Source organism: Rhincodon typus, chromosome 26, assembly GCF_021869965.1.
Source record: "Rhincodon typus isolate 14 chromosome 26, sRhiTyp1.1, whole genome shotgun sequence".
In the NCBI taxonomy this organism is placed as follows: domain Eukaryota; kingdom Metazoa; phylum Chordata; class Chondrichthyes; order Orectolobiformes; family Rhincodontidae; genus Rhincodon; species Rhincodon typus.
In genome coordinates this window covers 23,187,910-23,211,537 of record NC_063357.1, presented here as the reverse complement: position 1 = coordinate 23,211,537, position 23,628 = coordinate 23,187,910, and the positions used below count along the sequence as shown (strand labels likewise).

The 23,628-nt window shown below is 41.8% G+C and overlaps 1 protein-coding gene across 9 annotated transcripts in view; it reads right to left on the bottom strand.

Annotated features, from left to right (window-relative positions):
* Window positions 1–23,628, bottom strand: part of usp32 (ubiquitin specific peptidase 32) — a 201,969-nt gene that overhangs the window by 165,473 nt on the left and 12,868 nt on the right. For all 9 annotated transcript variants that reach the window (XR_007264892.1, XM_048612813.1, XM_048612806.1 and 6 more), the window contains exon 2: window positions 2,270–2,397. Coding sequence is in view for 7 of the 9 variants with exons in the window: in XM_048612813.1 (XP_048468770.1) it covers window positions 2,270–2,397 (128 nt within the window). In the remaining 2 variants the exon portion in view is untranslated. The remainder of the gene's footprint in view (window positions 1–2,269; window positions 2,398–23,628) is intronic.

Here is a 23,628-nt window from a genome sequence, read left to right as displayed (position 1 = left end):
GAGTGTATAAATATCTATTGAGGCATTAGAGAGGGAGTACCAGGCCGTTGAGCCAGAAACAGTAAAGAAATAGCAATACAGTTCCAAATCAGGACAGTGAGAGATGTGGAGGGAAACTTGAAGATATTGTGGAAGTCTATTGGCAATTAGTTACTGCAATGCACGCTGTACATGGTCCAGGCTGATGCCACTGTGCATCAGTAGTAGAGGAAGAGAATTTTAAAGGTGTGGGGTGGGGCATCAAACAAACTGACTGGTGTGTCCTGAATGGCGTTGAGCTGCACCCAAGCAGGCGAAGAGTCCATCACACTCCTGACTCGTGCCTTGTAAACGGAGGATCGGCTTTGGGAGACAGGTGAGGTGAGGCATTCACCCCAGAACTCCTAACCCTGACCGGTTTGTGTAGTCATAGCATTTATGATGGTTAGTTCAGCTCAATTTATGGTCAATAGCAATCTAAGATTTTTCAGTAAGCAAATGAGGTTTCAGCTGAGTGCTACAACATAGAACTAGTCAATGGAGTCTTACTCCTGATATTTACTGTTTCCTTTATGTTACATTAGAATGCAGCAGCCCATCAGATTGTTGTTTTCGTATCAACCACTACTGCATGTGAACTCTCATTCCTATGTCCTCAGAGAGTGCTTTCACTTTATAGAAAATCTAAATAAATTAGTAATGTTTCCACAAATCAAAAACATACCCATCTGTACACCACATATCAGTAAGGATATACTGGCCTTGGATAGAGGACAACATAGATTTACAAGAATGATACCTGGGCTTCAGGAGCTAAGTTAATGAGGAGAGATTACACAAATTAGACCTAGTTTCTCTAGAATTTAGAAAGTTAAGGAGTGATCTGATCAAAGTCCTCAAAATACTAACAGGAATTGACAGGGTAGGTAAAGATAAACTATTTCCACTGGTTTGGGATTCTACAACTAGGAGGCTTAGGCTGAGAATTACGGCAAAACCGCTCAGGAGAGATGTTGGGAAGCATTTCTACACACAGAATGGTAGATGTTTTGAAATCTCTTCCACAAATGGCAGTCGATACTGCCATTGTTAATTTTACATCTGAGACAGATAATTTTTTGTTAAGCAAACGTATTAAGGGGTATAGGCCAAAGGCAGGTATACAGAGTTAGGCAACAGATCAGCCATGATCTCCTTCAATGGCAGAATTCAGCCATTCACATTGCAAGAAAAAGGCTGAATGGTCTACTCCTATGTCCCTATATTATTTTTTTTTCCCATAAAAGCATTGTGATATTCCTTTACTTTGCCAAGTGGTGGATTAGTTCTAAAAACTCAAATTCAAAATAAATCTGTTAACCAGAAATAAAGATTTTAAAAAGTGAATAAACATAATTCTAGACTTTATGCTTGTTTTTATATAATTCAGTGGCAGAATCAGGTGTTATTCCCCTGTTATCACCATATAGAAGATCTCTGGTCTGACCATTTCTCTCAAACCTTCAGGCAGATATTTCAATTTGAACCATGAAGATTGAAAATTGCCAGGCCAAGGCAAATTTAAATAGCATCTTCAGCATTTTTGCTTCTGTTTAAAATTTAAAATGGATGTTTTGCTGTACCAGAGCGGTCAAATCAGTTACACAATCCAAACGATTCAATTTTTTTTTGGTCGTTGAATTGAATGGATTATCCTCCTCTACCCAGAAACCTAGTCCAGTCAAAATAAAATTTTCAAGTCCTGCATCAAACTAAACTGGGGCATTTTTTTCCGTCATTTGTTCAGTTGCTTTTTACCACCATGTGTATTATAAACAGAAGAGGCCAAACTATGTTAAATTTTGAAACAAAATGTTTTTTTGTCAAACTAATTTTCTCATTAAAATATTGAAGCATACATTTTGTTTCACACACATACAAGTCAACCTATATTTAGGGTTACACATAATTCAAAGATAAAACATAAAGATGAGCCCAACAGAAGCACAAAGGTGAACTCAGGAATTCCAGTTATGTGGTACAAAGACATAACTGCTCTGATAACATTAGAATGAAATAAAATTTGGCAGGCCAACTGCACCATGCGTATTTACCTATACTGCCTGCTAAAATGTACAGGGAGAGATTAAAATTCAGCCAGCCATTCACATTGGAACAAACTTTCAGCTCTAATTTGGTTTTCTGTCCACCTACATAAAAATAATCCCAGCTAAGGAACATCTACATGCTGAAGCCTTTATTAGCTATGATCTAGAATCTTATTACACTACAAATACATTTAAATACTCACTTCTGCAACTTTAGGTGGAACCCCATCTCCAAGAACTTCTCTTACAAAGGCTTGCTGGCTCATATAGAAAGTAAGTCCACTGGTTCTCTTGAAGGCATCTTTTAACCTTTTCAGTTCTACATCTGTAACTGTATAAAAGGGAAAATTAGTTAGCAGATATATGCTGTGCAAAACTGCAATATTGAAGCTAACATTGAGATTTTTAGCCAAAATTTCAGGTTACATTTTGTGTGTGGTAATGTCAGTTTGCTGAAAATTCAAGAGGGTGAAATTCTAAGATCGTGCCACTAAAAACACTAGCCATTGAGCAAAATGCAAAGTATAAAGAAGAGCAAACAGCATAGCATGCATAAAGCTCAAAGTAAACTGTTTTGTGATTCTCTGATGCAACTCTGAAAGCTATTAGAAAACTGTCAGAATAGGTGCAAATTAGCTACAATGAGATGCTTTGAAAGGATGGAAGAACTACAATTACACAATGGAGTATTTTGCTAAGCGTCTCTGTAAGCTGACTTCATATGAATTTACCATAACTTTGAAAATCGTAAAATAAATTCAATAATTAGGTCAGACAGCATCACGTAAGCAGTTCTGATGAACTGTTCTCCATCTTAAGCATGAACTTTCTTTCTCCACAGATGCTACTAAAGTTGATGTGCTGCAGCATTTTCAGGTTTTCGTTTCAAATTTCGAGCAGTGTTTTGTTTTGTTATTACAAGACAAGGGCTGACATTCCAAGTCCGTACTGTGAAGACAGGTCATTTTGTAATATTATTGGAAACTTGGATTCTAAATATGCCAGAACTATGTACTGCTTTAAACATGATTTGTATTTCTATATTTTATGCTCGGGGAGAACAAAGCTTTATTTCTTCTTTCAGTTGAATGTGGTCACAGGTTGTCTAAAGGTTTGTTTAGATTTCTCTAAATGGTCTTCAAAATCAGGTAGTCAACACTTTAGTGCATTAGAAACAAGCATAGAAGAGGAAAAAGAAACTTGTCTCCTAGCAAGGTATCTTGTGACACAAGGTGACAAAGACAGAAATATGCAAAACATTAGGAAATGTGCACAGATTCCTTTCAGAGACAGGCAAATCACTCAAAGAAGAGGCTTGTAACAGCAAAATCCAGAAATGTGCGACAGAGCATGATATTGATTTCTGGGTCCATCTCCAAGTCTTATCACAAGGTGGCAGTTAATGGGAAATCAGTCTAAATCCGAGTGGCTTAATATTAATCAGAGAAAAGCTCCAGAAACAGAAGGCTGTAGAAGAGAAGTTAGAGATGTTAAAGAAATAAGCAAAATGTGCTAGCAGTTTAAACATTTGGGGGAAAACATTAAAGAAAGAAATAGCATTGAGTAAATGCAAAACTTCCTGAAAAGAAAGCAATTACAGCTAGCCAACTACATAACAAACTTTAAAGCAGAAATGGAGACTCTTCACAATAAGAAAGCAAGGGAGGACAATAGGTGTTTGAGTCTATATTCCTGATATTTATGATAAAGATCTTTTCACAGATTGCTCTGGTGCAATGTAATAAAAGGCTGAATTTTCCAAAATTTGGCTAAGTATCATTTCAGGTCATTCCATGGAAGGTTTCTCTACATAGGTTCCAGCACAAAAGGTGTGAGCTAAGCAAATCCTAGACTTTGTGCAGGCTGTAAAACCTGGGAATGCATTTGTTAATCGTTGATTTTAGCTGGAACTTTCCCAGATGCTCCTCTGGGAGTGGAGACTTTGGATGGTCTTGGGTCAGTGGGAATGACACAATTTGCTAGTGAGGCCTTAGGGCATCACTGAAGCTCTTTCTCTGTCCACCGGAGCTCACCTGCCATTTCAGAGCTGGCGGTAGAATGCCTGCTTGGGGAGTCTCATGTTTGTCACCTGGACATGTCCAGCCCATCGCAGCTGAGCGAGGGTGGTCAGTCCCTCGACGCCAAGGATATTAGCCTGGTTAAGGAAGCTGCTGCCGATATGCCTGTCTTCCCATCGGGTTCGCAGAATCCTGCGCAGACAGCACTGGTGGTAGCGCTTCAGCGTTTTGAGGTGTTTCCTGTAGACAGTCCACGTCTCAGAGGCATAAAGGAGGGTGGGAACCACCACAACTCTGTTTACCACGAGCTTAGTGTCAGATCTGATGTTGACATCGAAAACCCTTTCCCTCAGGCAGTTGATAACTGTGTTAGTGCACTGGAAGCTATTCTGGATCTCTTCAATAGCTGCTTTGGTCGACAGGACAGGAAATATTGGAAGTGGCCAATGTTCTCCAGGGCCTCCCCATGGACCTTGATGATCAGGGCTTCACTCTGCAATGTCAGGCAAGGTTAGTGTAGGATCTTCTTCTTGCAGACGTTCCATGCTCTCATTTGCCTCCGCAAAGGTGCTGATGATGGTCTAGAGTTCGTCCTGAGTTTTCACATATGCAAGCATCATCCATCTACTCAATGACCCTGGTTGGGCTGACTTTGGTTTTGGCTTGAAAGCGGTGGAGGTTGAATAATTTCCCATTGGTTCTGGACGTTAGATCCACTCCAGCGGGACATCTAGTCAGCGGTGAGGTGAAGCATTGCAACAAGGTAAATCGAGAAGTGTCAAGGTGATGATGCAGCCCTGCTTGACAAGTCTGAATGGGGAGTGGGTCAGTGGTGGAGCCTATTGTCATTACCACAATTTGCATGTCATCATGGAGCAGACAAACAATGGTGACAAACTTCGTGGTGCAGCCAAAACAGAGATGGATACTCCATAGTGCTTCCCAGTTGACTGTGTCAAAGGCCTTTCTAAGGTCAAAGGTGGCCATGTATGGGGTAGGTTCTGTTCTGTGCATTCCCCCTCCAGCTACTGTGCAGTGAAAAATCATATCCATCGTGCCCCTCCACGGACAGAAGCTGCACAGCGGTTGCATCAAAAAGTAGAATATGGAAAAGATCAGGAATCAAACTTCAGCCACAGCAGCTAAGGAGACAACTATGAGAAGGGGGGCAGTCAATACAGGGCTGATGGTGTTGTACTTAAATGTATGCAGTATGCTAGACAAGGTAAATGAGCTTATAGCACAGATTTAAACTAGGAAGTACGATGTTGTGGATGTCAGAAATGTAGCGACACAGGGATCAGGGCTGGGAACTAAATATCCAATGATACACGCCCTATCTCAAGAACAGGAAGTTGAGCAGAGGAGGTGGGATTGCTTTCTTAGTAAGAAATTAAATTGAATCAATAGCAAGAAGTGATATAGATTCGGAAGGCATAGAATCAGAGAGTAGAGTTGAGGAATCACAAAGGAAAAAGGACTCTGATCGGAGTTGTACAGAGGCCTCCCAGCAGTAGTCAGAATGTGGGGAAGAAAATAAATCAAGCGATACAAAAGGCATGGAAGAAAAGCATTATAATCATCACGGGGGACTTCAATGTGCAGGTGGACTGGGAAAATCAGATTGGTAGCAGATCTCCAGAACAAGACATTGCACCACTGTAAAATTGAGCCGAAGAAGTATTAATGGGGAACAAAGAAATGGTGGAAGAAAAACCACCCAGACCAGATGGACCACACCCTAGAGTTCTGAAGGAGATAGTTGAAGAGATGGTGCTGATCTTTCAGGAATCACTAGAGTCACAGATGTGCTCAGCAGGCTTGTAAATGAGTAATGTAACAACCCTGTGTAAGAGGGGAGGGAGGCAGAAGACAGGAAACCATAGGCCAATTAGCCTGATCTTATGCATTGGCAAGATTTTAGAATCCATTATTAAGGATGAGATTGTGGAGTACTATTGATTTTAAAGTCATTCACAGGATGAAGGTGTCACTGTCTAGACTAGCATTTACTGTCCATCCCTAATTGCTCAGAGAGCAGCTAAGAGTCAACCGCTTTGCTGAGAGTCTGCAGTCACATGCAGTTCAGGATGGCAGTTTTCTTCCCTGAAGGACATGAGGGAACCAGATGGATTTTTTGACAATTCACAATGGATTCATGATCATCATTTGACTCAAATTTTAGACTTAGAAGTACACAGTAAAATAGGGCAGAGTCAGCACTGTTTGTAGGAGGAGGTCATGCCTGACAAATCTGTTAGAATTCTTTGAGGGGGTAACGAGCAAGTTAGACAAAGACGACAGCCAGTGGACATGATCTATTTGGATTTCCAAAAGGTCTTTGACAAGGTGCTGCACAGGAGGCTGCTAAATAAGAAACCATGGCTTTAGAGGCAAGATACTGGCAGGACAGAGGACTGCCTGACTAGGAGGCAGAGAGTTGGGATAAAATGAGCCTTTTTCAGATTCGCAGCCAGTGACAACTGGACTTCCACAGGGGGCAGTATTGGGACCACGACTATCATTAACAATCTGAAAGGACAAACTGAGGCCACTGTTGCTAAGTTTGCAGATGACACAACTATAGGTCAAAGGTCAGGTAGTGATGAGGAAATATGGAGGTTGCAGAAGGATTTGGTCTTGCTAGGCAAGTGGGCAAAGAGGTGGCAGGTGGAACACAATGTGGGGAAGCGAGAGGTTATGCACTTTTCTAAGAAGAATACAGGTGTAGACTATTTTCTAAATGGGGAAAAGTTTCGGAAATCTGAAGACATAGGGATTTGCAAGTCCCAGTTGAGGGCTCTCAAGATTAACATGCAGATTCAGCTGGCTGATAGGAAGGCAAATGCTGTGTTAGCACTCATCTTGAGAGAGCAGAGATATATTTCTAAGGGTCAGTACGACTCTGGTCAGATCACATTTAGAATATTGCGAGCAGTTTTGGGCCCATAGCTAAGAAAGGATGTGGTGGCGCAGGAAAGAGACTGGGGTAAAAATTATCAAGAATCATTTAGAAGAGTGATCTTGGGATGACGGGCTTGTCATAGGAGGTGCAGGTGGGGACCCTGGGTGTAAATCTGACAGAGTTTACAACGATGAGGGGAAATCTCACTAAAACTTACAGAATACCAAGAAACCTGGATAAAGCGGATGTGGAGAAAATATTTCCACTAGTAGGAGAGACTAAGGGTACAGGCCAGGGCACAGCCTTAGAATGAACGGATGACTCTTTAGAACTGAGATGATGAGGAGTTTCCTCAGCCAGCTGGAGGGTGGTTAATCTGTGGTACTCATTGGCTATTTAAGACAGAGGTCCTTATGGTGAGGAGGCTGGACAATGAGCTTAAAAATAATTTCAGCAGAGCAGACTCGATGGGCTGAATGGCCTAATTCTGCTCCTGTATCTTACAGTCTAATGGAGATTACATAATGGTGAGATATTAATGGACACAAATAGCTTAGTAGAAAGATTCTGTCTAGATGGTAAAATATTTACAAGAGAGTTCAGACTTTTCTCCTCCAACTTCATACAACTCATTTATTCATTTTTGCCATACTTTCCAAAACAGCTCACCTTCGTCCATGCCATTTAGGGCCTGGAAACATTCAGCTCACAGTACCTTGTGTGCAATAAACTTTCAAATTATTTTGCTAAAAGTATACTGGCAGTCTCTTGTGAATATGTTCAGTGTCTGACCACAAATAGCAAAAATCCAATTTATGGTCTACCAAGCCAAAGATGACTCACCCAGTATTACCACCACCTGGGGTCAAAATATGCAGCCACTGATTATCACATCTTTTTAGATCAAAATTAGAACTGTTTAGTTATCTATAATTTTAAGTTAAAACTACTTCCTGAAGATTGTAAGTATATAAAAAGTGTTGCAATCAGACAAAACTGGCCACCAACTGAAATTTTTGTCAAGATTAAATGCTAATTTTCTGAGCAAGATTAAATCCAAACCTTGAAACTCCAATGAGAACGCATGACCAAGTTGAAACAGATAAACTTCCATTTACATTGCACCTTTCACATTAGAAAATGTTTCAAAGATCATTACTGTCAATTAAGTACCCTGAAATGTAGTCTTGTCTTAGAAAAACTAACAATTAATAGCACTTACTATTCACTAGTTATTGACTGGCTGTGAAGTTAAGATCTGTTTAAAGAATTAAGACTGTACTTCAATATCAACAGATTATACAGTGGCTTTATAAAATATTACTCTATTTGCGACAATAAGTTTTTATTGGAAAAAACTTCCACATTAGACCACAGGACCATAAGATGTAGGAACAGAAACTGGGCCATTCAGCACATCAAGTCTGCTCCACCAACCAATCGTGGCTGATAACTTTCTCAACCCCATTCTCCTGCTTTCTCCTTGTAACCATTGATCCCCTTGACAATCAAAGTACTATCTTTGTCTTAAATACATTCAATGACCTGGCCTCCACAGCTTTCTTTGGCAATGAATTCTATAGATTCACTACTCTCTGGCTGAAGAAGTTTCATCTTATCTCCATTCAAAAAGGGTCTTCCCTTTACTCTAAGGCTGTGCCTTTGGGTCCTAGTCTCTCCTGCCAATGGAAACATCTTCTCAACGTCCACTCTATCCAGGCCATTCAGTTTTCCGCAAGTTTCAATTAGATTCTTTCCCATCATTCTAAACTCCACCAAGCATACATCCAGTGTCCTCAAATGTTTCTCATATGTTAAGCCTTTCATTCCTGGGATCATTCTTGTGAACCTCCTCTGGACCCGCTGCAGAGCCAGTACATCCTTCCTGAGATATCGGGCCCAAAATTACACACAACACTGTGGTCTGACCAAACCTTTATACAGCCTCAGAAATACATCCGTGCCTTTACATTCTAGTCCGCTCAAAATAAGTACCAACATTGTATTTGACTTCCTAACTACCGACTCAACCTGCAAGTTTACCTTAAGAGAATCCTGGACTAGGACTCCAAATCCCTTTGCACTTCAGATTTCTGATTTTTCCTTCCCATTCAGAAAATAGTCTATGTCTCTATTCTTCCTACCAAATTACATGACCTCACACTTGCCCACACTGCATTCTATCTGCCACTTCTTTGCCCACTCTCCGCACCTGTCTAAACCCTTCTGCAGCCTCTCCATCTCCTCAACTCTACTTATCCCTCCACTTGTCTTTGAATCATCTGTAAACTTGGCCAGAATGCCCTTAGTTTCATTTAGTTCATTAACGTATAAAGTGAAAAATTGTGGCCCCACCAAAGACCCTTGTGGAATACCACTGGTCACCAGTGCCATCCTGAGAAGGACCCTTTTATTCCCACTCTCTGCTTTCTGCCAGACAGCCAATCTTCTATCCATGCTGGTACCTTGCCTCTAACAACATGGACCCTTATCTTACTCGGCAGCCTCCTGTCAAAGGCCTTTTAGATATCCATACAAGTCTAATCTGCTTGTTATCTCCTCAAAAGAATTCTAACAGATTTGGCAGGCATGACCTCCACTTGATGAAACCATGCTGGCTTTGCCCTATTTTACCACGCACTTCCAAGTATTCAGAAATTTCATCCTTCACAATGGACTCCAAAATCTTGCCAATGACTGAGAGTCAGGCTAATCAGCCTGTAATTTCCCATCTTTTGCCTTACTCCCTTCTTAAACAGGGAGGTTACATTAGCAATTTTCCAGACCTCTGGACCCTCCCTGACTCCAGTGATTCCTGAAAGATTGCCACTAATGCCTCCAACATCTCTTCGGCTATCTCCTTCAGAACTCTGGGGTGTAGCCATCTAGTCCAGGTGACTTATCCACCTTCAGACCTCAGTTTTTCTAGTACCTTCCCCTTAGTAATGACCACCATATTCACCTCTGCACCCCCAAATCTCTTGGATTTTTGGAATATTACTCATGTCTTCCACTGTAAAGACTGATGCAACGTACTTATTCAGTTCCTCAGCCATTTTTTTGTTCCCCATTATTACTTCTCCAGCAGCCCAATGTCCACTTTTGCCTCTCTTTTGCCCTTTATATATCTAAAGAAACTCTTGTATTCTTCTTTTATATTACTGGCTAGCTTACCCTCATAGTTAATCTTCTCTCTCCTTATTTCTTTTCTCGTTGTCCTCAGTTTGTCTTTGTAGGCTTCCCACTGCTCTTCGCTGTGTAAGATGCTTCCTCTTTTGCTTTTGTGTCGTCCCTGACTTCCCTCATCAGTTGCCTCATCCTCCCTTTAGTATGCTTCTTTCTGCTTGGGATGAATTTATGCTTTGTCTCCAGAATTATCACCAAAACTCATGCCATTGCTGTTCCACTGTTCTTCCTGCTAGGCTCCTCTCCCAGTCAATTCTGGTCAGCTCCTCCCTCATGCCTTTGTAGTTGCCTTTATTCAACTGTAATACTGTTACATATGATTCCACCTTCTCCCTCTCAAATTACAGATTAAATTCCATCATATTATAGTCACTGCCTCCTAAGGGTTCCTTCATTTTAAGCTCCTTTAATCAAGTCTGCCTCATTGCACAGCACTAAATCCAGAGTTACCTGTTCCCTTGTAGGCTCCAACACACACTGCTCCAAAAAGCCATCTCGTAGACATTCCACAAATTCCTTTTCTTGCAACCGACTACCAATTTGATTTTCCCAGTCCACTTGCATATTGAAATCTTCCATGATCACTGTAACCTTACCTTTCTTAAACGTTTTTTCTATTTCCTGATGTATCTTTTGTCCCAAATCCTGACTACTGTTTGGCAGCCTGTACATAACTCCCTTTATGGTTTTTCTTAAACCTTTGCGGTTCCTCAACTCCACCCACACAGGTTCTACATCATCTAACCCTACATCATTTCTTGCTATTGCAAACCCATCCCCTCTGCAACCTGTCTGCCTTTTTGATAGGATGTATATCGTTGGATATTTAGCTCCCAGTCCTGATCCCCTTGCAGCCACGTCTTCTTGATGCCCACAACATACCTACCAATTTTGATCTGCAACAAAGCCATTTACCTTATTTCGTATACAGCGTGCATTCAGATACAACACCTTCTGTCCTGTATTGACCATCCCTCTTCGCATTGTCATTTGTTTATCCAGTGTGCTTGCAGTTTGATTCCTAACCCTTCACAAACACAGTCCTATTTTCTGTACTGGAGTGTTTAATGACCTCTCGAATTCTCCTTTCTTTTCATCTTTTTTCCATGCAGTTAAATCCACCCCACAGATGTTAACCTGCTGCTTTCTTTCCCATTAGCCATTATAGAATTATTATAGAATTCCCTTGTGCATGGAAGCAGGTCATTTGGCCCACCAAGTCCAAACCACCCCTCTGAAGAGCATCCCACCCAGACCCCTCTCCTATCCCTGTTCCCTGCATTTTTCTCATGGCTAATCCACCTAGCCTACACATCCCTGGACATTATGAGCAATTTAGCATGGCCAATCCACCCAACCTGCTCATCTTTGGAAGGTGGGAGGAAACTGGAGCATCCGGAGGAAACCTACGTAGACGCAAGGAGAATGTGCAAACAGCACACACACAGTCCCCCGAGGCTGGAATTGAACCCGGGTCCCTGGCACTGTGAAGCACCAGTGACAACCACGGAGCCACCGTGCCACCTGATATACTTCTTGGAGTTTTACCCTTCCCTTCTATCTGCCTTTCTAGTTAAAATCCTATTGACCGCCCCTTTTACCCTTTTCAGCACAATATTGGTCCCAGCTCAGCTCAGGTGGAGACCGTCCCAACAGTACACAGAATCCTCCAGCTCCAAAACTGATGCCAGTACCCCATGAAAAGGAACCCCTCTTTCCCACATCACTCTTTTAGCCATGTGTCTTCTTCCCTTATTCTCACATCCCTATGCCAGTTTGCACGTGGCTCAGGTAGTAATCCTGAGATTATAACCCTTGAAGACCTGTTCTTTAGTTTAGTTCCTAGTTCCTGATAATGCCTATACAGGTCCTCTTTCCTAGTCTTGCCTATGTTGTTTGTCCCAACATGGACCACAACAACTAGATCCTCCCCCTCCCTCTCCAATGTCCTTTCAAGCCGGTCAGAGACGTCCCTCAGCCTGGCACCATTCCATGCGGGACTCTCTAACCTGCTTACAAAGGATGCTATCTATTACCCTAATTACAGAATCCCCTACAACTACTTGTCTTTTTGCTCCCCACTCTTGAATGGCCTCCTATGATACAGTGCCGTGGTAAGCGGTCTCATCCTCCCTACACCCTTATTCCTCATCCACACAGGGAGCAAGTACCTCATACCAGTCAGCAAGATCAAGATCGGAGGCTCCTCTACACCTGAATGCAGGATCCCTCTATCTGTCTCACTTGCAGGCACACCCTGCTGTCCTTGGCCACTGACCGAATGTGGTACTTAATCTACCAGGTGTGACTGCCTCCTGAAACAGGCCATACAGTTTTGTAGGAAGGAATGTTGCAGATACATAGTAATGTTAAGCTATAGTTATTTAAGTATAATTTATTTAGCTTAAATAAAGGTAGGAACTTTTGATTATAATAGAAGCATTTGAAATGAAGGAAGGTCCCTAGCTTAATTTGATTCTCTTGAGAGAGGCGATGACAGTGACTCAGACCTGTGGCATTCACCTCTAGCATAGTGTGGGAATTAAAGGATGCTTCCAGTATCCCGGACGACTACGTCTACAAGAAGTGTGTCCAGTTCCAGCTACGGCTAACCATTTTTTGGTTGACTTTGGAACTTTGGTTGACTTAACCACTTTAGAAGACTTTCCACATCAAGCAGATGTTCACCTGCACATCTGCTGTTCCCATTGTGGCCTCCTCTACATCGGGGAAACCAAGCGGAGGCTTGGGGACCGCTTTGCAGAACACCTACGCTCGGTTTGCACTAAACAACTGCACCTCCCAGTCGCGAACCATTTCAACTCCCCCTCCCATTCCGCAGACGACATGTCCATCCTGTGCCTCCTGCAGTGCCACAACGATGCTACCCGAAGGTTGCAGGAACAGCAACTCGTATTCCGCTTGGGAACCCTGCAGCCCAATGGTATCAATGTGGATTTCACAAGCTTCAAAATCTCCCTTCCCCCTACCGCATCCTAAAACCAGCCCAGCTCAGCTCGTCCCCGCCTCCCTAACCTGTCCCTCCTCCCACCTCAAGCCCCACCCCCATCTCCTACCTACTAACCTCATCCCGCCCCCTTGACCTGTCCATCCTCCCTGGACTGACCCATCTCCTCCCTACCTCCCCACCTACACTCACCTTTACTGGCTCCATCCCCGCCTCTTTGACCGGTCTGTCTCCTCCTCTATCCATCTTCTATCCGCCTCCACCTCTCTCCCTATTTATTTCAGAACCCCCTTCCCCTTCCCCATTTCTGAAGGGGGGTCTAGGCCTGAAATGTCAGCCTTCCTGCTCCTCTGATGCTGCTTGGCCTGCTGTGTTCATCCAGCTCTACACCTTATACACTTAAAGGGCACTGCTCTGGAAAAGCTGCAGGTCAGTCAAAATTTCTGCTGACAAATCAACAAAAACTTGGACACTTGTCCGTGAGGCAAACAGTGAGTGTAGTTTCTTTACCACAAAATAAAATTTGAGCCATTAAACTTTAGGTGACTTGATTATATTGTGGTATATTGGCTAACATTGGAAAATGTCTTCATTATTGTTATTCTACTTCATTTACATTGCTGTCCCTCACAATGCTGGAAATCCCCACCACTTTTATGGAATTTAAACAAAGGGCCATGACTTTTTTCAGCTTTAGGGTTCTGTTGACATTCAACATAAATACAGACAAATGACCAAGAGAATGCCAGTTTTGGGATTGTTTGTTCATTCATAGAGTTTGTCATATGAATTTGTATTGATAAACATCAGAATTTCCTCCTGTGTATTATTCAACAACTTGTCAACCAATCATCTGAAAGAAACCAGCTGCAATGGGCACACAATACTGATAAGTAGCTCTTGGTGCCACATTCTTAGTATAAAAGAAACATGACACTCCTACCCAGAAGAACTATATGCAAATCTAACCAACAATGCATAGTTGACCCAGGAAGTCACATAATTGGAAAAACAGAAACAATGACTTTGACTGTGGCAGCATTGTTTATATCCTGACAAGAATGTTTTTAAAAATGTAAACATGAATCATTTTCAGCATACAAAAGGGGATTCAATTGGAGGAAAATTGTGATCAACTTCACAAAGAATACAGATGATAATAAGACAAAAATGTTTGCAATGCAGGATTCAAGACCATATTTATGTTCAGACTAATAAGGAAATGCATTCTTCAATACTCTAACTGAAGCACAAACCAAGTTATGTCCTTTTCCAAAAAATTCTGCATAGGTTAAAAAAATTTTAACTTGAAAGCAAAGACAGAGGAAGTGGAAAATATGCCAAAATGTAATTTTACTATCAGCGAAAGCCAAAGAAAAGCTGAATACAAATAAATATTATATTGCACATTCAAACTCTACTCTCTAAAACCCTAATTCTGATGTTTTGCCTTGAAACATCCTAAGACAACTGATCAACAGATTGATCAAAGCACAGTAGTAGAAATTAAGAAATTAAGAAATAAAGAAATATTTTAAATAAGCAATGAAATGGACAAAAAATTGTTTACGGAAGATTTTGTGCTCCAACAGTCGAATAACAGTCTCCCAATCGCAGGAAAAAGAAAAATCAGTATCAGAGGTGGTGATAGAGATAAAGCGGTTTTCAAAGAGGGTTGTAGGACTTGGGGCTTCAGAGCTTTCAAAAGTGAGACATGAAAGGTGATTTGAACACAAGGATTTAAAATTTTGACGTGCCAATATGCAGGACTGGGGTTTGACATCAGTGATTACAGGACATTGTACATGTTAGGACATGAGCAATAGTTTTGACTGAACTGAAGATTACAGAGGGTAGAAGGTGGAAGGACATTGAAATACATCAAGTCTGGGGAATGGGGTACCAAAAAACATGTAAAAGATGTAAAGTTGCATAGTTCCAGAGAACCATATGACTGCTCACTCATTAGAGAGGTATGACTGGTTGTGGTTTAACCCAAAAGTCACCATATCTCAGGCAAGACAGCTTGAGAAGGAGAGTCCTTCCTGGTAACCTCAGCCATTAAGGGAACTGAATTCATACTGTTGGCATCACTCTACATCACAAATAACCGCCCAGTCAACTGAACTAATCGATATCTGTAAAACATCCTATAACCATGATAATTTGAAAACTTATTTTCTTTCGCCCTCTTGCAAACATTTTGAACCACAAATTTCTCAACAATGTTAGCATTTAACTAAAGATTCTACACCTCAACATTAGAATGTAAAAGTACACACGGGATCCTTGCCCTGCAAATCACCTCCCATTGGGTCTGCAATTTTCTTCTGTATATTTATCTAACTTCCTTTAGCAAGTCACTACTTCATCTGCTTTCACAATCTTTGCAGTCAGTAATCAACATAACTCAAGCACGTAAAAATTCTTGTTCACGCTCCTGGATTTTAAAAATTACTTTAAAATCTCTTACTTCTTCCAAGTGAAGATAATTTAATCTTAACCACGCTGGCAAAGTTCATGACTTCAAGTCTCAGAAGTTCTGTGATGTAGTAAAAATGGAAGACAGTAGATCTTTAAAAGTTAACACTGAAGTGACTGCAAAACATGATCTTGTATATAAAAAGAGAGGAGTTTCAGTCACAGGAATGCTGTTACTTAACATGGACTCATTTCAAAGTTGCCAGTTTTTGTTTTATCTTTGCTTGAAGTGGCTGACAGGAGGAAACTCAGGGTATAAACAGAAAACAAATACAAGCAATGTCATAAAATGTTCACGATACCAGCTGATGTTATGACCATCAAGACAGATTCTCGGTAGAAACTGGACTTGACAGATCATATTTTAAATTGTTTTGGTTTTATCAAAGTAGTCTTTCACTGAAACAAACATGAAATGCTGTAGATTTTGCTATAACAAAACAGAAGTCTATTAATAAAGTAGTGAAGTAGAATTAACTGAAACAAACACCTATAATACAAATGCAAAGTTTTATTTAAAAACACACAAAGTATACTCCTATTAACACAAAAACACACACACAAGTTGAAAAGAAACAAAAAACTGCTATATATAAAACCCAAAACACTGCACTGGTTCAGCACCCAAAAACACACACACAATACTCAGTCTCTGTATCCAATACCTCTATAGGTTTAAGGCATTTATGAACTGACTTCAATTTCTAGACAAACTGCAGTTTACTTCTTCCTGAATCTATCACAACGTACCCAACATTAGTAACTACTTCAGGGCTTTATCCCAGTACATCTGGTCTCGGACTAACACTCTCTTAATCATAAGGTCACCTAGTTCATTATGTATCCTTTTCCTCTCAGTAGTGCTGCTCCGTACAGATATTCTTTTCCAAGTACTTCATAGGACTGCTCAAACTCAACGTTTAACTGAAAGAAAACAATTCTAAACAATGCGGATAGTAGGAACTGCAGATGCTGGAGAATCTGAGATAACAAGGTGTAGAGCTGGATGAACACAGCAGGCCAAAAAAAACACTTTTTTTTTGAAGGGTCTCGACCCGAAACGTCAGCTTTCTTGCTCCTCCGATGCTGCTTGGCCTGCTGTGTTCATCCAGCTCTACACCTTGTTATCTCTAAACAATGGGTATTTCCCATAAAAACAGATTTAGGCCTCTAACAAATCTGAGACCCCATTATTTATTTATTTTGCTGCATCACAAAACAATCCAAGATAAAAAAAATCCATTTGTGCTTCACAAAACTCATTTGTTCTGAAGTCAGGCCCAAAAACTGCTTTAAAATACAGTACTACGACTGCAGAAATACTTGCAAAGTAATTATCAACTTCAGACACAAAAAAAGTCAGATCACTAACTGAAAAAACAAACCTATGCTTATAGCAAACAACATTAACTGTACATATCACACATTTTACATCATAATTTCATAATTTGGCACAAAGTGAATTCAAAACACTAAACTTCAGTTACCACATGTGGTTAATTTTGGGTGTCAAAAGCTGCACGACAGCATTTTTGCAAAATGGAATACAAATGTTCTTTCCATTACTCAAAAGTACTATTCACCAACATAATTGCACATTCAGCATTGCATTGACAAATCATTCACAAAAACTGCTTTGAAGCATCTTCCGGTCGGTAAAAGTGAAAATAGAATCATAGTACACAAGAGAATGTAAAAGATTATTAAAACAAATAGAAATGGTCTAACCAATCAATATACTGCAATTTTACCACATCCAAAATATCCTAATGCAACATGCCAGATTAAAAGAAATCCAGAAAGAGCTATTTTCGCAGCATTTAAATTTACACTTCTCTGCCCCAACTACAGCTAATTAAAATTCTAAATCTCAGCCCAAGTCCAACACCATTCTGGTAATGATACAAATGCCGGAAAATGATTGTTAGAACTGTGAAGTGCTTGCTGCACCTTGGAAACCAAATGTGAAATCATTGGCTATCAATAGAAAATATAATTGAAAGTCAAAGTTAACAATTTCCTTTCAAAATTACATTATAGTAGCCTGGTGTCTGTTATAAGGCTAATTTCTGCCAGTTGCATGTATGTCCAACATCAAGTAAGAATTCTTTAAAAAAAAAACTTCCATGTTCAAACCTTTGTTTCGAATCAATGACGAGAATCAAATATACTGTCTGTACTAGGGCAGCATAGAACATTACACTTTGAATAAAGTAGAAAGACAGTTTGTTAACATAATCCATGGAGTTGAAAATTGTGACTCCAGTCTATTGATTCTTTTCCATCTCGCCTTCCTTCCAATACATATCACAGTCACTAACAACATTGGTAAAAAGATAATTTTCTCCAATTCCTCACTCCCTCTCTATTTATTCCAACAAAACCCAAAGCTTTGAAACTTTTGTGTGGAAAACATTGGCACATTAAAATTAAAATACTAAATGTGTTATTCCACTAAAATATCAGACAACATCTTGCAGTGGTTTGGCTTTTTCTACAAAAAAATCTTTTGAATGCTGTGTTCAAAATTTGTAACCATGGAAGAAAATTTAAGTGTTCAGAATTCAGTAGAATTTTTTTGAAGACAGTAATGCAGTTTAACTTACACTAGATATAGATATCTGGGGTACAAAGGTGTTCTCGTGTTATTGGACTAGTAATCCGGAGAACAAGTCAAATACTGGCACAGCAGTTTGAGAAACTGAATTCAGTTTTTAAAATTCTAGAAATATAAAGCTGACAGTTTAAAAAGTGACTATGAAGTTATTTAATTGTTCTAAAAGCTCATAGTTTAAAGTGTTGTTTAGAGAAGGAAACCTGCTGTCCTTACTTGACCTGGTCCAAATTTTTTTTTATTGCTAAATTTACTTTACCCACAAAAAATCTTTTTGTACATTCATAGGTACTAAAGCAGATCTGTACAGTCCATGCATAAAGAAAAAACAAACATTGGAATTTGACATTCTCTGCAGTTGCAAAAACTGAAGACATTTCTGACTCGTACAGGACACTATTTACATTTATTGTGAGGTGAAAAGGTGGTCTGATAACCGAATGGAGCCCCGTTGTACTTTGGCAGAATGATCTTAGACAGTGGTCTTTCCCCACTGCGCCTTGGTGGCAGCTGTCCCAAGCCTGAATGCATCCCTCAGCACAGAGTCCTGGACCTTGGAACGTGCCAGTCTGCAACATTCGGTCAACTTATTGCACTGGAAGATCAACAAGTTTCTGGCAGACCAAAGACAGTCTTTCACCAAGCTGTGGTCTTGCAAGCTCAGTCAATGTTTGTCTTTATGTACACCCTGGGGAACAAACCATATAGCGGAGCCATGCATCACGGAAGTACTTGGGACGAACTTCAACAAAATCCACTTCCTAATTCCAGACTGTCTTTGCACAAGCACATTCCAGAGGAGATGGTATGACAGTCTCTCCTTCACCACACACACACACCCCAACCCTCCCTCACTGCCCTGCAGCTGCTTCAATGATAATGCACAGATAGTGTGCGTCTAGGTGTGCTGAAGGATCTCACAGGTAATGTCCTTCTCATCACCAGCCAAGCTACAGCTTGGTGCTTATTGGAAGATTCTGGCAATGAGGCATTCTGGCAAACGACCCTGAACCACCTAACAGGATCAACCCTCTCCTCTTCTCACAGGGTCTCAACAACACTGCTTAATGGACTTGTAATCAAAAGGTGTTTTCCTTTACAAATTTTTCCACAAGGGACAGCTAATACAGAGCAGTGCAATGGAATATTTCCTGGCAATGAGGTTAGGCCTACCCTTTGCATAACCAGGGTCAGGTTGAACTTCAGAGCACAGCGGCATGGGGTTTGTATACAGGGCTACACACAGCTTAATGCAAAAACACAAAAAGTAGCCATCAGGACGAAGGCAACTTTGGGTATGTTCATCCCCGACTTATCCAGAACATTATACATGGTATCCCTGCAGATCTCCAGCTGAAGTGGAAGATAGCTCAGGAGACTGCAGTAGTCAAGGCTTGGGGAATAGGACAGACCTGTGCCAAAGAAAATATCAAGAGTGCCTCACACCTGATGACCAGGTTTTTAACCTGCAATAGAGGGGGAGTGGTGCTCTCATCTGCCTAGTTTCTGCCTCATCTTGGCAATATGCTCATCCTACGTTTTGGCACACACCCCAGGCCCTCTGAAGCATAGACCCAGCACCTTCAGATCTCATGATAAAGGATCGGTTATAGCCCAGGTCCCAAGGAACGTAGTCTTGCTCTTGCCTCATTTTACTTTGGCTCATGAGGCCATTTTAAACTGGTCACAGACGCTCATAAGTCTGTGCACTGACAGCAGAAAATGGCTGCCATCCATGTACAAGGAGGCTTTGATCTGCAAACTTCCGCTGCCTGGAATAGTCATCCCTCTCAGGCTTGCATTCTTCCTGATAGATTCGGTGAAAGGCTCTGTACAACACACAAACAAGGCAGGAAAAAGTGGGAAGTCCTGCCTGACTCCAGATCTGATTGGGAAGCTTTCCAATTCCCACCCATTGACTGAGACTGCACTACTGCTCTACACCAACATCAGTCAGATCAGATTGCAGACTTTCTCTCCAAATCCTTTTTTTGCCTTTTTTTGTTTGAGTGTGCACATCCCTTATGTAGGCGTGCAATATCCTGTTAAAGGCCTTCTCCAGGCCTGGGCTAGTGAGGCAGGTGTTCAACCCAGTCCTGCATGTAAGTGAACATATCCCTGAGGAACACAACAAGGCTCTCGTAGATCATCCTGCCTGGTACAACACAGGCTCGGTCCAGGTGCATCACCAATCCTAGAGCAGACCTGTCGTAGTTGAAGACCTCAGACAGGATTTTGTAATCCACCTTCAATGGTGAAATTGGTCGCCAATTTCTAATTTTCTCCCTATCCTTTTCCACTTGTAGACGAGGGAGATGATACCTTTCCTCATGGATTCGCACCATATTACCTGCTAAAGCATATTGTCATACATCTCCAGCAGGTCCTGGTCAAAGACACACAGAGCTGAATACAGCTCGGCTAGCAAGTGGTCACTTCTGAGAGAGTTATATTATTTTCAAAGGATTCAAGGGCTTTGGTCAGCTCATCCAGAGATAACAGCTGGTCTAGCCTCACCCACATGCTGTGGCAGATGATGAGACTGACTGGAAGACCAAGTTTCATGTTGTACAGTCTGGCACAAAACCATTTGCTGATCCTCAGGATGCGAGACTGAGACAGTGTTACCAATCCTTCAAACTGTTGATCACAGAGCTCTCCCTGTGCACCTTCTGGAAGAAGAAATGAGAGTACGTCTTATTCTCCTCCACGCAGCAGAACCTTGCCTGGAAGATCATCTTAGAGGCCTCAGAGATAAAGTGAAGCGTCCTGGCTCTTCACCTCCTGGAGATCTTCCTTGACATCTGTCCCAACCATCTGCAGCAGGTTCTAAATGCTTTTCTGGAGTTTGAAGTTTTCCCTGTCACTCTCCCTCACCTCGAGGATGAAAAACCTTTTGATCTTCCCACCAGTCTGGTGGAGACTCAGGATTTTCAAGTCTCCAACCAGTGTAATCTCTTTTGAGCTTCAGCATGTTCTGGGGTCAACAGTTTCAGTCAGCTTTCACATTCCTTTGCTAGACTGCTGATCATCTTGTAGGTGGCATTTGGCCAGGTGGCAGTGGTCAGAGAAGAACACCAGCTTGGTGTCAGTGGATCTGACCAAAAATGCTCAGGACACAAACTAGAAATCTATCCTTGAGCAGATACATCTGGTCGTGGCCAGAGACCGGTCTATCTACACTATGCTCCATCTAGATGGATGAAGACATCATACAGCTTAGTGTCTTTTATTATTTCCCTCAGGAATCCAGAAGTAGCATCCAGTTTGCTGTCAGCCCCTCCGGATCATCCAGATGCAACGACACGGTTGAGCTCTCCAGCCAGAACAGCTGCTCTGGGCATCACCAGCAAAAGTGGGAGCTGAAGGACAGCTCACTCTTTACTGCTGGGATGTACATGTTAGTTAATCTCAAGGGAATGTTTCTGTATAAGACATCTACTAGGTGGCATCCTCCCACCAATTACTTAACTTGGGAGGTGGCGACAGTGCCTCCTCACAGCAACAAATCCAGGCTGGAGAAACAGCAATTGTTGCTCCCTGACTAAATCAATTGCCCATGGGCCCACAAGCTTGACCATGTCCCGTAGCTGCTGAGGTGAAGTATCACACACTTCTGCAGAAACAGGAGATCCGCTTCAACGTTGGTCAGGTGCGCCAATGTGGAAACACATCATGTTGGGGCTTTAAAGCCATACACATTAATACAAATAATTTTCAAAACTAATTAAGATAACCCAAAACATCCAACATTAGTTCTCCTCAGCATTCTCACTGGGTGAGCTCCTGCCACCCTATGGTTTTAGCAAACTATTGCATCCTCGCAGGGCTGAGGTAGTTGTCCTCTTCCTCCTTGGAGCACTGTACTGTTCAGGTATCACGGTGAGGATGAAACCAGGAAAGTCCGCTTCCAAGTTGGACAGAGCTGCTGTTATGCTCTGCTCCTTGTTCCCCGTTGCCCGAAGCTGTGATGCAGTGGATACCCTTCGGTTCCAAACAACTGGAGTTTGGGTTTAATCAGGCCCCTTTGTGATGGTCACCATTTCTGTGCTTTTCTGGCGGGGTGGGGCGGTTGCACGCGCTTATCTCCTTCTCCCCCTTGGTGCTTGTCTCTTTTGTCTGTGGCCATCCCTCGCACATCATCAGAGTAGTTGCCGGTGTGTCCTTCTGCCTCTTTCCTTTTTGCTGTTGGCCAGTGGGGGTCAATGTGGTTTTCTCTTTAGGTTATTCCTCACCCTTCACACCACCCCCAGTCCACACTCCTGACTTGTTTGTTGCTTCAGCCTCCACTCAACCACCAAGTCAATGGATGAGGAGTCAGTTGTTGTCCTGCTGTACTGGCTTCCTTTCTCCCCTAGCCAGGCTTTTCCTCATTCTGGGTTATGTTTAGATCCATGTATAAATGTAAATAGGCCATGAGGTCTGGGGCAGGAATGTTGTAATAAATCATTCCAGGCTCACAGCTTTACAGCTACAGAGAGAGACCTAGACTGATCCAAAGCTCCTGCTCAGTGTCATCTGACCCACTCTCAAAGCAGCAGCAAGCATCCCTCGCTACATACGTAACACCCTTCCTTATTTCAAAAACTCCCATTACTGAAGATAGACATGACTGTAAATGTTATACATGTATCTTAGCCAATGTATGTACATAGTCAGGCACAATTACAAAAACATGAAAAAATGTGTGCCATGGACTACTTCAAATCTCTATGCAAGTCATAGTCAACATCGACATGATTAGTGCAATCGTGGTCTCTAGAAGACTGTCTCCTAGAATCAGGAGCCTTTTCTGATGTAGTCTCCGGGACTTCTGGAAGTTTCAGCTGCTTAGCAGATGCATCCCTCGCTGATTGGCTGCTATTGTCCAGTGATGCAGCTGTGGCCTCCTCCCCGGGTATGGGCAACCCGGCTCAGATACACACGACTCTGTTGACATCATAAGTTCCAGCTAGCACTGAATTTTAAGGAGATGCAGTGACCAGTTGGTTCCTACGTCTCCTCCAGAGCAGCTAATCCCTGCGCCATATATGACAGAGTGGCTCAAAAAGAACCAGTCACTTGAACCCATTTTTCCCCCAGACGTATAAGGTCTAGCTAAGACAATCTCTCCTTTTTGAAATATCGACTTTGAGGTTGCTGCCCTTCTGGCCATCTGTCCCTCTTGTTTACACTCTACCACCTCTCTAGTCTCTTACAGCTGTATGTCAAACATGGTTCTCAGCTGGTGGTTGAACATTATGGACACCAGCAAGCACTGGGTCATATACGGCGTGTTACAGTACATGCTGAGGAACTTGCTGATTTGCCATCCCAGCTAACCATCCCTTTGGGAGGCTTCTAAAGCTTGCTTCAGGGTTTATACAAAACTCTCCACATGGCTGTTTGTT